This window comes from Myxocyprinus asiaticus, chromosome 19 (assembly GCF_019703515.2).
Source record: "Myxocyprinus asiaticus isolate MX2 ecotype Aquarium Trade chromosome 19, UBuf_Myxa_2, whole genome shotgun sequence".
Taxonomy (NCBI): domain Eukaryota; kingdom Metazoa; phylum Chordata; class Actinopteri; order Cypriniformes; family Catostomidae; genus Myxocyprinus; species Myxocyprinus asiaticus.
In genome coordinates, this window is record NC_059362.1 from 11,575,296 (window position 1) to 11,591,769 (window position 16,474).

Sequence of the window (16,474 nt, forward strand, 5' to 3'; positions counted from 1 at the left end):
GCTATGTTCCTCATTTGTAAATCGCTTTGAATAAAAGCGTCTGCTAAATGACTAAATGTAAAATGTAAATCTTAAAGGGATAGTTCACACAAAAACAAAAAATGCTGTAATCATTTACTCACCCTCATTCCAGAGTCACATGACTTTTTTTCTTCTGTGGAACACCAAAACGAAAGATTTTGAGGAATGTTGAATTCTGCCCTTTTCCACACAATAAAAGCCACAAGTGACAAAAGCACAAAATATTGTTCAACTTAGCAGCATGATCATTCTTCAAAATTCCTCTTTTTATGTTCCACTTATAAAGTCATACAGGTTTGGAATTACATGAGGGTAAGTAAATAAAGCCAGAACTTTCATATTTAGGTGAACTATACATTTTAAGGGTTAGTTCACCCAAAATGAAAATTCTCTCATCAATTACTCACCATCATCCAATCCCAGATGTGTATGACTTTTTTCTGCTGAACAAAAATGAAGATTTTTAGAAGAATATCTCAGCTCTGTAGGTCCATACAATGCAAGTGAATGGTGATCAGAACTCCAAAAGCTAGATAGACAGATAAAGTCAGCATAAATGTAATCATGAGACTCCAGTGGTTTAAGTCTTAAGAAGTGATCCAGTTGGTTTTGGATGAGAACAGACCAAATTATAACTCCTTTTTCACTGTAAATCTTGACAGCAGTCTCCTTGGCGATCATGATTTCAAGCTCGATTACACTTCCTATAGCACCATGTAGAACAGAGTGTTAAACTCAGTTCTTGGAGGGCCGCAGCCCTGCAGAGTTTAGTTCCAGCCCTGCTCCAAAATGCCTCCTTGTAATCTTCAAGCACTCCTGAAGACCTTGATTAGCTGCTTCAGGTGTGTTTAATTAGGGTTGGAGCTAAACTCTGCTGGACTGTGGCACTCCAGGAACCGAGTTTGACACCTCTGTGCACGCGACAAGCATTAGGAAGTGTAATCGAGCTTGAAATCATGATTGTACCTATAGACTGCAATGACAAGATGTATAGAAAAAAAGGAGATATATTTTGGTCTTTTCTCACCCAAAACCAACTGGATCACTTCAGAAGACATTGATTAAACCACGGGAGTCATATGGATTACTTTTATGATGACATAATCTTCTTTTTTGAGCTTTTGTAGTTCTGGTCACCATTCACTTGCATTGTAAGGACCTACAGAGCTGAGATATTCTTCTAAAAACCTTCATTTGTGTTCAGCAGATGGAAGAAAGTCATACACATCTAGGATGGCATGAGGGTGAGTAAATGATGAGAGAACTTTCATTTTAGGGTGAACTTTCCCTTTAAATGTAACCGGCAATTGTTACCTCAACCATTTTTTAATAAATCTAACCCACAAAAATGACTTTTGTTGGTGTAACCTAAATTGTCAGGTTGATTTAAGATTTAGCCAGATTAAATACCAAGTCTGACTTGAATAAAAATCAGTTAATTATGATGTTACCACACAGCGCAACTTTTTTAGGCTATCTGACAAAACATTTTTACAGTGTAAGGAGAAAATAGAAAGAAAGCAGTATTTTTATTGGGCTAAATTCACTTTTTGTCAACCTACACGAGAAATTAGAACAAAGAGATAAGAAACTGAGGTAAATTAAAGACACACACACACACACACACACAAGAAAGGCATGACAAAATCATAGCCCCCAGCAAAATAACTCAAAGTTTGCATCTCAGGTGGAACTGCTCCGAAGGTTTAACAGACACTCCTTCTCGGGTTCACACCTACAGGCGTGGCTCCTGATCCCACTTCCTCCTCCTCACCCTCATCATCATTACGTCTGTGTACACTTCTGTAGAGACTTTTACCAGCTTCAGCAGTGTTTGCTACAGCAGTATAGCCGATCACAGAACTGTATCTTTTTCAGTATTATGGCAGATAAAGGACCTATCCTAACTTCAGTCATCATTTTCTACTTGTCCATCGGAGCCGCGATATTTCAGATCCTCGAGGAGCCGCATTGGAAATCAGCCCTGGATGATTATAAAAACCAAACGGACAATATATTAAACAAATATCCCTGTTTAAGTGAGAAAGATTTGAACGACATAATTCAGGTAAGATATCATATGTGATATCTTAAATGTAGTTTAAACAATTTGGCGCAATTGTTTGGTAAAAAAAAACAAAACAAAACAAAAAAAAAAAAAACAGAAACTCTTAGTGTGGCAAAAGTTATGTTAAGTGTTTGTGAACACAGAATCGTGCTGCTGTAATACTCTTCTGTTGCTATGGTGCCTGTAACGTGTCACGCAGGAGCAACGACTACTGAGGAAGTTTAGAATGAACTTGAATTTAATTCAAGAGGTTTAGAACACACTTTTAACCCATCATTTCTGTAACCTGAAACGCTCCCTATGAAGAGCCTTCCTATTTCACAAATACATAACCGAAACAAAACGAAACCTTGTCCAACGAAGAGATTGTTAATCTAAGACTGAGACGCGATTGTTCTGTGTTTGTGGACTTTTCCCCCATTGGCAATAAAAGTGGCGAATTCATCCTTAGGAATGTGCCTTTTCCAGTCATTATGTTGTTGCCTGTAGATTTCACACTCACTTTAAACGAATACAGCTTTACTAACCACGAGAAAGCGTGTCCACGTGCTTCATGTATTGAATATGAGAACAAAGCACGGTTACATTTAAATGCCACAGCTGTGACAAAGAAAGCCCGTTTATCAGGTTTTCATAAAACGGTGTTGTGCTGGTGGTGTCAAAATCCAAATATTTGCACGTCTGAGCTACAGTATGCTCAAAAGATGTTTTTGCTGTTATGTCAAATTATATGAAAGGTTGTGTATATTATATATACACAGTATATACGATACTAAACTAAGTTAGAAGGAGATTAAGACTGTAGGATTGGTTACTCTTTTTGGGTTTGGGTGTGTTTGTTTGGAGGATAAATTAGGCGTTTTATAAAGCTATATTTACTGTCTTCAGAAAAAGGCTGACTGCAGCCATGCTGAGAGCGTACACGAAGAAGACACTTCATGTACACACACACACACACACACACACACACACACTTTTAAATGATAAAGCCTTGGATGATTTAAACATTTAATTATTATTATTTTTAATTTGGTTTCAATACTGTCCTAAAGGCTTTCCAGGATACACCTCATGAAATCGGTTGAGAAAATGCTCAGTTTGCTGTAAAATCCAGGAGGGTGGTTCACTTTGAAGAAGCTTAAATATAAAACGAATTTGGTTTAACATTTGTGGTCATTGTTACATGTGTCATATTGGTTTTCTTTCAGACTTTGCGGTTATTCTACAGTGAGCGTGTTTACATGCGCATCCATATGCTCTTTACTCCCAAAAGTCAGCTTATTTAAAAAAAAAAATGTTACAAAGCAAGAAATCTGTGTTTAAATTTTTGTGAGCGAGCAAAGTGCAGCACTAAGACAATGCGTAATTGTCTTATCCAATTTTCTTGCCAGTACAAAGTGCAAATGGGCGTGGAACAGTGTTTGCACTATCTGTGGGTGTATGCGCGCAAACTGTGAGTGTATTTCTGTAACTGCTGATCTCCTGGGATTTTCATGCACAACAGTCTCTAGAGTTTACTTAGAATGGTGCCAAAAACATCCAGTGCATGGCAGTTCTGCAGATGGAAATGCCTTGTTAATGTGAGAGGTCAACAGAGAATGGCCAGACTGGTTTGAACTGACAAAGTCTGTGGTAACTCAGATAACCTCTCTGTACAATTGTGGTGAGAAGAATATAGTGGAACATCAAATTATTTCCCAGATAATGGCCGTTTTATGAAACAAAAATGTAATAGATTTGTGTTAAACTGTCTATATGGTTTATTTTTCATTATTATTATTGTTTTGTTTATATTTGCATTATATTGTATTTATAATCTAATTCGTATTGGTATTTTTTTTAAACCTGTTGTCGTAGAGTGATTTTTAAATCACTGCAAAATAGGCCAGTGGAAGAAGTTAGACAGAGTAAAATGTTTTGATTTGGTATGATTTTTTTTGACCACTTCGTTATTGTGATTATATTTTCGTTTCGTGGAACTTTATTTGAGAAATATTTTTTTCGTGTTTCAATAAATTAATTTAATTTTTCAAAATCGACCGGTTGAAGTGAAGTGAATGCCGATACAATCACTGTTAACTAGACATGATTTGTGTGTCAGTAGACAAAAATGATTAATAAAACTTACATTCTCTATAATTTAATGGAGCCTAAAAATTCTGACGTGAATCTAAATTTTCCATGTGTATAAAAGGAGCATGCCACTGTCAAAGAAAAATGCCTGACATTCAACAAGGACTTAGTTAATGCATAAGAGGTAAATTCATATTTCTATTATTCTAATTCATTGCATACAGTCCATTTACACTACCAACTTCTTATGAATGTGCTGTCTTTGTTTATAACGCTGGTGCTTGACAGGGAATGGACTATATAAAAGGACGCAGACAGTGAAGTAACTGGAGAAGAACCTCAGAATTAAATTGCACTTGACCCAGCCCATTAGCACGTTGCACGCAAAGTTTCGCCAAACCCACTTGCACCTAGACTTAGCACAAGCTAGCATGAAAATACCAGAACTTCATGGCCATGCTCATTGACTTTGAGTGTATGACATAATAAAATAGGGCCTAACATTTGAAATAATCGTGTTATTCACTGCTTTTGACATCAAACCGTGAAGAGGCATGCACACAATACATGCATATGTTGGATAAGCCACAAAGAACGCCAGTAAAGATATTTACATGCAACGCAAAAAAAGTAAAGATGCTTAATGCATTTACATGACTGTCAGCTTAATTTAGCATACCGGTAATCGGTGTAACGACGTGTATGTAAACACGCTCATCGGTGTAAGAATGTGCATGTTAGCATGTTTACATGCACAATCTTTTACCAATTATGCTTAATAAGCAGACGATGTATGTGGTCATGAAAATGCATTAAACGGCTTTCCGCTATCGGTGTAAGGTCATAAATGGCTTATGAATAAACCGATTGACACTATTCAATTTTTGGCCATTTCCTTGATTTCACGTTGCATACTAACACCTTAACCGCCATTCTTAAGGCCTGGGTATACTTTGTTTATCTGCGTTCCATATCGGATTGGCTTTTAAAGTATACTCTTGACTGCGAGAGAATACGAACACGTTCAACGTGTGCGGACTTCGACTGCTTTTTGATACTCTTTTTAGTGCAGTCAACTGCAGGCACATGTGCCGACGATGCAAACAGATGAGGACTGTCCATTTGTTGAGAACATCTGGGCCACACATGGACAGTCCGCACAGACTGTACTGATGACGAAATTTGCATCGCGTACTGTGCGAAGAGCAATCAGCAAGGCGGACAGCCAAAGTATACTTTGGCTTTTACTGGCTTATCCAATGTGCGCACGTGTTGTGCGCATGCCCCTTCACTTTAGGACGCCAAAAGCAGAGAATAACATGATTATTCAAATGTCATGTTAACTTGGATTTCTTGCTTTGTGAGATTTTTTTTTAAATGAGCTGATTTTGGGGAGTAATCAGCATATTGGTGTGCATGTAACCGGCTCGGTGTCTAAACCTTTACTGGTAGTCTACTTTTAAACATGATTCCACTATTGCAGCTCTAAACTTTTATGCTGATCATCTTTTAGGGGGATTTAAAAGCTTTTATAAAGATTTGCTTTAGTATTGAGAGACATAAGGCACGGTCAAACATACATTTGCGTGGCAAAATTTCATAGGAGAAATACAGTCATCTCAATGGGAATCTGTGCTATTGTGAATTTCGCACGACGGACTTCCGGTGGCGAAGAATTTCCCCTCGCAGGTTTTGCGTGAAGTTCAAATGCGGTGAACTTTCGCCGCATTGACCAATAGGAAGTTGCTTGGTTTGACAGTGACCTCTGAGTGGGCAGTGCTTCGTAAACAGCTACACTGAATATTCACAATTGACAAGGATATAATTTTAGCGACTAGTTTCTTTTAACTTCACTCTGCCAGAGAATGAAGTGCAGCATTAAGTTTTTTTTTTTTTTTTTGCTGATTTCACACACGCTCAGCATCTGCCCACACCATCTCCGCCCGCAGAATTTTGCTGTGCCAGGGTATGTGTGATGGCGCCTGTAGGCCTAGAATCTTTCTTCCCATTTGTTTACATACAAACATCATGTAGTCTATTCCTCTTCATCAATTGCATGCTTATTTCATACACTCTTGATAGTAAATTCATTAGTTTTTTTTATCTATAGATACAGTGGCAAGAAAAATTATGTGAACCCTTTGGAATTACCTGCATTTCTGCATTAATTATTCATAAAATGTGGTCTGATCTTCACCTAAGTCCTAATAATAGACAAACACAATCTGCTTAAAGTAATGACAAACAAATAATTGTAGTTTTCATGTTTTTATTGAACATGTTGTTTCATTATTCACAGTCCATGGAAAAAGTATGTGAACCCTTGTATTTAATAACTGGTAGAACCACCTTCAGCAGCAATAACCTCCACCAGATGTTTCCTGTAGCTGTTAATCAACCTTGTATATCACGGATGAGGGATTTTTACACCATTCCTCCCCTACACATTTTTTTCAGTTCATTATTTCTGGGATTTCTTGCATGAATAGCCCTCTTCAGGTCATGCCGCAACTTCTCAATTGATATAAGGTCTGGACTCTAAATTGGCCATTCCAAAACATATTTTCTTACTCTTTAACCATTCTGTTGTTGATTTACTTATGTGTTTTGGGTCATTGTCTTGCTGAATCACCCATCTGTTAGATGACGGACTGCTACCCTGATATTCTTCTGTAAAATCTCTTGATAAACTTTTGAATGAATTGTTCCTTCAATGATTGCAAGCTTACCTGGCCCTGATGTAGCAAAGCAGCCCCAAACCATGATGCTTCCTTCACCATGCTTCACAGTTGGGATGAGGTTTTGATGTTAGTGTGCAGTGCCTTTTTCCCTCCAGATATAGTGTTGGGGGTTTCTGCCAAAAAGTTCAGTTTTATTCCATCTCTCCGCAGAACATTATTCCAGATGCTTTATGGAGCATCAAGGTGGTCTTTCGTAAACTTGAGTTGTGCAGAAATGTTTTGTTTGGAGAGCAATGGTTTCCTCTGTGGTGTCCTCCCATGAACACCATTCTTGTACAGTGTTGTTCTTATAGTTGACACATGAACAGAGACTTTGGAAAGTTCATTATATTTTTTGCAGATCTTTTGCTGTTATCTTTGGGTTCTTTTTTGCTTCAGCATTGCATGTTGTGCTCATGGGGTGGACTGTGCAGGATGCTTACTCCTAGGCAAACTAGCAACAGTGCTGAATTTCCTCCATTTGTAGACAATTTGTCATATGTGGATTGGTGAACATCCAGGTCTTTTAGAAATGTTTTATAGCCTTATCCAGCTTCACGCATCTCTAAGGTCCTCTGACATTTTTTTGGTCAGGGCATGGTTTACAGGCTTCTACTGCACTGTTTATACAGCAGGGCCAAACCTACAATCTCAGCTCATTGACTAGAACACCTGCCTCCAGTTAGCTTTTTCAGAAGTCAGAATCCCAGACGTTCACATGCTTTTCCAACATGGACTGTAAATGTTCAATAAAGACATAAAAAACTACAATTATTTGTTTGTCAGTACTTTAAGCAGATTGTGTTTGTCTATTATTAGGACTTAGGTGAAGATCAGACCACATTTTATGAGCAATTAATGCATAAATGCCTGTAATTGCAAAAGGTTCATATACTTTTTCTTGCCACTGTATATCGATCCATTCTCTATTCCTGCTTATCCTATGTAGGGTCGCTGCTATAGTTATATATTATAGCTAATATTTTGTATGTTTCACCATCAGGTTGTGGCTGAGGCAACTGGAAGAGGTGTGGCCATCACAGGAAATAAAGAATTCAACAACTGGAAATGGGAGAATGCTATTATTTTTGCAGCCACGGTTATCACTACCATAGGTAGAAATTCCTGTACAGACATACTGCATAGAGACCTACTAAAGGCTTATTGATAAGTTAGAACTGCAAATGTATCAAGTTTTTAAGAAATACTGTAAAAAAATAAAAAAAAAATACTGTCTCAGAATACAAACATTACAAACATGAATATCATGCAGTAGATATTCAGGATCCAAATTTGACTTAATAGATCTCACATAATCACCTCCTTAAAGTCTTACAGCAAAAACAGAAAAAGAATAAATCCACTATTACAATTCCTATCCATTTTGTCCACTTCCTGAAACTTCACTAATGTTTTTCCTCACTTTCTGCAGCTAAAATTGGCCATATGTAAATTTCCAGGAGGTACACGCTCGACTGCACATCCTAGCACAGAAACTAATTTTGTGGAGCAGTACACTCTTATTCATTACGTGCAAAGCATGTTCCGGGCATAATAAACACGTTAGTGGATTTACAGTACGGAGAATGGAGACTTCACCCGCAAGTGGAGAGCCAGGTGTGGGTGAGATATGAGCACGCTTCGTATCTCTTCGCATCACCCGAAAATGCTCACTCACTGTCATCTGAACCAGTGTCAAAAGCGAAACCCAGCATGTGCGTGAAAGAGACTTCAGCATTTAATTTGCTTTACATCTGAAAGTATAGTGTCTTGTGCACTGGCATGTATACTTAAGTTTATCTTGCCAATAAAGCTTGATGTAAACTTAATCTGCCCATTTGATCCTATTATTAAAAAACGTCCACTGGAAAACGGCAGAAGATTTTGTCCAACTTTTAATTACAGCATGACTTTTCAGCATGTTAATTGTCAGCATACTTGTATCAAAGATTTAGACCTGTAAAAATGTGTCTAATTATCTTTATCCACAAAAAATAGAAACTTTTAACATTTTAAATATTTAAATAATTAAAATAAATGATGACTAACCAATTTCTTGCTAGTTCTTTGAGACAAAGTATAAAGTAAATATATTTATAGTTATATTTGTAATTGCAATTGATCGCAGAAAACTGGGCGATTAATTACTTAAAATGTTTTTCTCGATTCACAACCCTACTGTTTACAAAAAATGGCTTAACATCAGATATACTGTATATAACAGAAATGACAAAAGACCATTGTAGTGCTTCAGATGAAATTGTAGATTTCATCTTAGAATGTAATGTCATGTAATGTAAGTTAGATGTGAAAATACAGTAACAATGATTTAAATGATTTCTTCAATGATTTCAGGTTATGGTAATGTCGCTCCAAAGACAGGTGGCGGCCGTGTGTTCTGTATCCTGTATGGGCTTTGTGGTATTCCACTGTGCCTCACATGGATAAGTGAGCTGGGCACATTCTTTGGTGGAAGAGCAAAGCGCCTGAGTCAGGTGCTCCTTCATAAAGGTCTGACTGTGGTAAGAATATCAGAGCATTCGCCCTTCTAAAAAAAAAAAAAAAAAAAAGAACATTAATCAATGTTGTTTGCTTATGCATCAATACTTTAAAGGGATAGTTCTCTCACAAAATGAAAATCCTGTCATAATTTACTCACCCTCATGTTGTTTCAAACCTGTATGACTTTCATTTTTCCTCCTCCTCGGGACAGGAGATGCTAGACCAAAAGACTCAATCACCATTTACTTTCATAGTATGGAGAAAAAAAAAGATGAGAAGAAAGTGAATGGCGACTGAGTCATTCTGCCTCACATCTCCTTTTGTAAGTCATATAAGGTTTGGAACAGCATGACGGGCGAGTTTATGATAACAGAATTTTCATTTTTGGATGAACTATCCCTGTAACACCCCTGCTATCTAACAAGTTATGGATGATTTATTTGCAGAGTACACATTACAATTCATTGTTTTTCATCCACTATAGAAAAAAGTTCAGTTCATCTGTACAGCTATATTCCTTTTATGGGGATTTCTGGTTCACCTCATCATCCCATCCTTTGTGTTCATGGTCTACGAGAATTGGACATACTTAGAAGGCCTCTACTTCTCCTTTACCACCATGACAACTGTTGGTTTTGGGGACTATGTAACAGGTAACTATTCAATTGCAAAAAAATTAAAAATAGATTTGTACAATTTCTGAAGAAAGTGTGTGTGGTATTTGCCCATACAAAATTTGCCGCCCCACAGGAATTGCTAGGGTATTGTTGGTGGTTGCCAGGGTGTTGCTATGCAGTTTCAAAGGTGTTTTGAGTGTTTTTTTTTTTTGGTTTTTTGCATGGAATTTACTTTTTTTTTTTTTTTTTTGCCCATTTTATCATCTGCCCGGTAAAAATAGTGACTGAGATTATTTTGAAAAGTAGTAGCACGCCTCTCCTCAAGAAGTCGCATGATTTGAGCAGTGTTGGGAAAACTACTTTAAAAATGTAAAAATCCATAGTTAAGGTAGTTAAACTACAGTCAAGCTACACTTTTAAAAAAGTAGTTAGCTACTTTACAAGCTAATTACAAAAAGTAGCTAACTACATTGAAGTTATTTAAAGAAGAAAACATTTAATAAGTTATTTAACCATCGGATGATATTATTTCATTCTGCAATCTGTTCTAATAGCAGAATTCAACTGTATCACCTGGTAGTTATATATTTAACCTCTTCAACTCTGTGGGCATGCCGGCGGGTCCAAAAGGGGGTGCTATGTTGTGAAAAAAGTTTACGCTTGTTCTAGTCTCCGAATACATAAGTCAGGAATATGGAATTAGTTCGCAAACATTTTTTCAGAGATAACCATCACTTCTGCATTTGTTACATAAAATAACAAAATAAGGCCTGAAAACATTTGCGTCACAAAGCAGTGCCACCTAGAGGTCATGTGGTAGAAACATTAATAGAAATATAAAAGTCTTTCAAATTGCACTTAAATTATATATCACATGAAAGCTCTCATTCTCAGGAATGTGACTGTACAGTTTATATTGTTGCGCTAATACCACAGTTTGAAAGATTTTCAAAAGAATCACAAAGTGAAATATGATTTTATCAATACATCTTTTTTATGTGCCAATCACTGCTGCTGTAAACCCAAAATAGCTAAAAACTTTATATCTGCTTTTACTTTAGGCAATTTTGTCTGTGAGCTTGTTTGTGTGAATAATCCAATTTTATATCTCAGATGTCCAGAGCAAAATATGCAGTCTAGAAGGAAAAGCATGCTGAACAAATCATTGGAAATATGTTATTTACTGTTTATGATAAAATGTTATACATCACCACAAAGGGGAGGATCTCCGCTTTGTCTAGATCTAACTCACCTAAATCTAATAGTCCACTCAGTAGGGCTTGTCGATAAAACGGTATCGGTATTTATCGACGGTTCACCTTTATCGATAACGATATAACATTTGTTCGATATAACGCTCGATAGTTTCACTTGCATTAAAATGTAAATAGACATGAAGTTTGGTTGCACGAGCAACCCTCAAGCGTGCGCCGTCCCTGGATCATAAACAGCCTATCATATGGCTCAATAAAGGAGTGTGCTACGAGTGACAAGCAAACAGCCAATAACAAGTTGCGTTGCTGTGGTGGTTCGGTTGCGCCATCGCCATGTGACATCAGAACACGCGAACACATGTGAAAATGAGTGCCGTGCCTGCCAGCGATGAGGAGATTGTGAATAAAAAAGGACATGTCAGCTCGCCAGTGTGGCACTTTTTTGGTTTCTTTACATCTGACCAACATCAGAACACCATTGTGTGTAAGCTTTGCAAAAAAAAAACATCCCGGCCAAGTACGGAAACACAAGCAACTTATTTCATCACTTTAACCGCTTCCATCCTTTGGAATATGCAGCATTTCATCCGCCACGACCTACATCTACCTCACCTCAACAAACAACCCACAAGCAGTCCATGATGGAGAGGTACTTGGCAACAGCACCTTATGAGAAATCCTCCAAACGATACAATGATATAACACTTATTTATTGAATCTTCATATAAGATATAAGAAAGAAGATATTTGTTGAAATTTTTTGTTTTTGACTGTTTGAACTAAAATTGTTTTTTTGTTTGCCTTAATAGAGTGGGTAGATTAAAAATACAGTGCTTAAATTCAAACCTTTTTTCTACTGGTTTTTGTTTAAAAAAGGTTATTAAAAAGTATCAATAATTATCGATACCGAATGATATGAAACATTATACCGTGATAAATTTTTTAGCTGTATTGCCCAGCCCAACCACTCTGAGTTTTTTTCCACTAAGAAGCTGAGATATTCTATTAAACAATGGGGGTGGTGCATGAACTGAAAATTAGACTGAATGTCTATGGACGAGCACATCTTTGAGGGCTAAAATGCATTAGAGCGCTACCTACATTTCAGATGAGCATTTTGTGATGCAAGGTGATAGAGGAAAAAATATTTTTTCTAGTAATACCTGCCATCAAGTGGAAGGCTTTTTGGTGGGAGATGGAGTGAAAAGAACCAGAATTACATGCTTACAAGGTTAGGACAAAAAAAAAAAAGAGAAATTCTATTCATCATCGGATTGTAAACATATACAATGTTAATTATGAATAATTGGAGTCTTGAGTGTGAAAAATTACAGATGGCAGCCCAAAAATGCCCCAGAGTTGAAGTTAATAGATTGACATTTGCTTATGTAAATTACCATGGTTTAACTACAGAAATCATAGTTTAACCATGTTATTTATTTTTTTTTTTTTTTGTAAGACCATAGTAACCACAAAATTAACTATGGTTACTACAATGTTACTATTAGTAAAAACATGGTTACTATATGGATACTACTGTATAAAATGATGGTTTCCGCCAGAAGCATGGTTGCTACAGTCATGGTTACTACAAAATACTACCATGGATATTTTTCATAAAGGTTAAACAAAAAGGGTGACCATATTAAATTTGATATACACTTCATATACACTAATAAGCTAGAAAACCACTCTATTATTTTATTTTTATATAACTGAATCTAAATAAATTGATTTACAGTGTGGCAGCAATACACTAAATATTTTACTTCAAAAAAGAAGGTAAAGCCTTGTAAGGCTGCGTAGGGCTCAAGTGAATGAGTGAATCATTTATGTGAACTAGTTCATTTACATGAACCGTCTGAAAGAACCGACTCGCTAATATAAATCGATGTTCCCAATGCTAAATATAAGGGATCATTTATTTTAACCGGTTCATTTAAATGAACTATCCGAAAGAACCGATTCAATCAAATGATTGAAGTATAGTTCTCTGCGGAACAATAATGGGCGTTTCACAATCTTTGGGCTTTTTCAAACCAGAATTGGCATTTCTCAACTATCCAATGAAAAGAAGGGAATCTCAATGTAGTTGGCAAAACGTGTAAAACGGTTGAAAAACACCCATCCTGGTTTTAAAACACCCACTGACAAGTCTCAATTGATACATTTGAGAGAGAGGACAGTTTAGCTGAGTGTGTTTAATTTCTCCATCGGCCCAACTGCTGCGTTTGCAATACAATGTGACCGATGAAGCGTTTTGTGGCGCTACACCACTACTTGTTGGAAAATGTAGCTACCACTGGAAAAGCTTCACTATTGTGAAAATAGCTAAACTAATGATAGTAGCGTTGCTATTTTTAGTTAACTACTCCCCAACACTGGATTTGAGGTAATCATTCATGTCCAGAGCACAAATGGTGTGGAACAGGTTATGTTTAGAACAAATCTGTAAGCATGAACAATAACAATAATGATGCGTTCCACCACTAAAAACGTTAAAATTTTGAGAAATTTCCTTAGTAAGGAAAAGATTCACAAACATTGTGTTTCTGTACAGGTGTGAACCCAGAAGGAAACTACCCAGTACTCTACAGATTCTTTGTGCAGCTGTGGATTTTTCTGGGTCTGGCCTGGTTGTCTCTGTTCTTTAGCTGGAATGTGCATATGGTGGTCGAAGCCCATAAAGTCCTGAAGAAAAGGAGGCTGAAACGTCTCAAGCTTCCCATCGATGATGTACCAATAACAAAAGAAATCAAAAAAGCCCCAAAGCCACCACCTCTATCTGGCGTCATTGACATCTTTCAGTTCATGTCTGAGAAGGTTGAGGACTACAGCGATGTCATCCGTGCCATTGGAGCGGAGGAGATGCGGAAGAAGAAGCAGCAGCAAGAAGAGGAACTGGCACGGTCCAAAAGCTGCAGTGACCTTCTGCATGGCCTGGTGATTCCACTCGATCATTCTCCTCGTCTGAAACGGAGATTCAGTGTCAGCGCCAACATGTGCATGGCCATATCTGGAGAGTCAACAGAAGGTCTCAACAACAACCAAGAGGGACAGGCACTACTAAAGGAGCCCCACAGAGATCCTAAGGACCCCAAGCTTGTTGAGAACCTTGAACGCTGTGCATGGGACTCCTATCCAACACTCTTTCAGAGCTCTGTCCAAAGCCCTACCAGTACCATCAATAATGGGGATTCAAGGTTTTCAGTGTCCAAAATATCTGAAGACAACATTTTAGGAAAGAGGCAAAGCATTGGTTGAAGACGACATTGATCTACAAGGTCTTATCAAAGTTATTCAGTTCTGTTTAAATCATTCATTTTGAAAGTCGAAGATTACAATGGTGGAGCTGAATTACTGAAAGGGGTAAAGTTAATGCTCAGTAGCACTTGAAGAACTAAGAAGACTCTAACTCTAAAAAAGGAAGACATGCTACTAATGCTACCTCTTCCTAATTCAAGATGCTAAATATGGCTGCAGTTTTATGACACTCAAGTGATTATTGCTGTTTACAGTATTGAAAAACATTCAGGTAACACACAGAGTATCGAGACAAGTCTGTGACCAAGATAAGGATGTAGGAGGGTTGGCAGAGGAAATGAAATGGATTTCCTGCCACGCCTGGACCTTCACAAATGACATTGGAAACTTTGGCTGTGCATGGTTTCGATTATAGTCTTTTCTTTCTCTTGATTATTGTTACCAAAATGTCTGCTTGGTCAAAATCTGCCAATGTTTGGAATGGAATACTAGCATACTGCATACCTTGCAGAACATATAAAAATGGTATTTGAAATGGTATGTTTAAACATTTCAAGCAGTAGTCAGTTTGAGCCTGATCAAATAATGGCTAGGAGATGTTAAAGTTTTCATTGATCATTTATCAGTTCATCCATCATATTGGGAATGGAAGGTCGAGATGAGTGCTTTGCATTGTGGAATATAGGATCCAGAGTAGTGTGTTTGGGTATAAAAAAGCACTGGTACAGTATATTGTGTACTTTATTTATACTGAACATTTTGTTAAATGTAGTAGGCCATCCAGGTGTTCCAGGTCAGGGTAGTAAATTAACCAGTATTCGGGGGAAGCAAAGAAATGTGAAAAACTGACCAAAATAGTCCAGACATTTATAATGTGGAACCTGTAGTGAATTCCTGTTTTTTTTTTTTTTTTTTTTTTTTTTAAATGCATGCACATCCACACTAATCCGTTTTTTTCAGTTTCCTAACGTCATTGTTTTATAAAGTGTGCGGTACTGGAGAGCATTTACAAAACGCCCCATTTTTAGTATAGGAAAGCAACATTCTTGTGTGAATGAGAGGTGTAAAAATAGCAAAATTAAAAGTGCTGTAAGTGATTTATTTTTTCATGGAAAAGTATGCAAAAAATGTTCCTACTCCCTTAAAGATATTAATGAAATAAGTGTCCTGAGATATATCACCGGTCTCTGTGACAGCTGTAGACTTTCTAAACACAAAAATGTGCCGCGGACATTGACGCTTTTCACCTGTCAGTCATGTTGCTTGTTCTCATAGTGTTGTATTAGAAGCGCATCATTGAGGCTATGATTCATAATGTTTGTCAGTTGAGGGCACTATTGTTCCACTGTTGAATTTGACAGCCACAGGAACACACAATGCTGCTCTTTTGTTCGGTTTTGGTCTCAAAGTTATCTATGGAGGGTGGGGGCATGGCTAATTAAACGGCTCAGTCACGTGAAAGCTTCAGAACGCTAAAATTGCTTACAGCACTTTTAATGCGTTTTCCAATGGAAGCGTACTAGTGCATGGCTTAATATTTTATATATTTTATCAAATGTTATTTTAGGATTGTATACTGTAGTGACCATTTCAATTATAAAGGTAAATTTCTTTTTCTTCCTTAAAATCAATTCCATGGCGCAAATATTGCCCTTTAAAAAAGTTCATTTCTGATACTGTTTCAGAAATGTAATTTGCATACATTACCGTGCACAGTATACATACTGCTTAATTTGCATTTGGGAAGAATTGTACCGTACGTAGGTAGCAACTTCTCAGGCTTCCACAAAATTGCCAACCTATGAAAGATTTGATTATTGATGTTCTGTTATTGGATCCTGACAGATTATGGATTTTACTTATTATTATTATTATTATTTTGCCTTTTTATATTTTTGTTACTATTTCTTGTTTGCCAGTTATGCCAGTTTTGATATTAAAACGTATTTTTCCACATTGTCTCTATCAGCTGTTTCCAGACTCTTAGTTGATAAG

At 37.0% G+C, this 16,474-nt stretch overlaps 1 protein-coding gene across 1 annotated transcript; it reads left to right on the plus strand.

Moving 5' to 3' along the window:
• The first annotated feature begins 1,827 nt into the window (after nucleotides 1-1,827).
• On the plus strand, nucleotides 1,828-16,425 carry kcnk5b (potassium channel, subfamily K, member 5b). The gene is made up of 5 exons (XM_051645367.1): nucleotides 1,828-2,089; nucleotides 7,886-7,997; nucleotides 9,238-9,404; nucleotides 9,869-10,037; nucleotides 13,776-16,425. Exons 1-5 carry the CDS (start codon nucleotides 1,904-1,906, stop codon nucleotides 14,477-14,479), a joined length of 1,338 nt encoding a protein of 445 aa, XP_051501327.1. The 5' UTR covers nucleotides 1,828-1,903; the 3' UTR covers nucleotides 14,480-16,425.
• The last annotated feature ends 49 nt before the right edge of the window (nucleotides 16,426-16,474 follow it).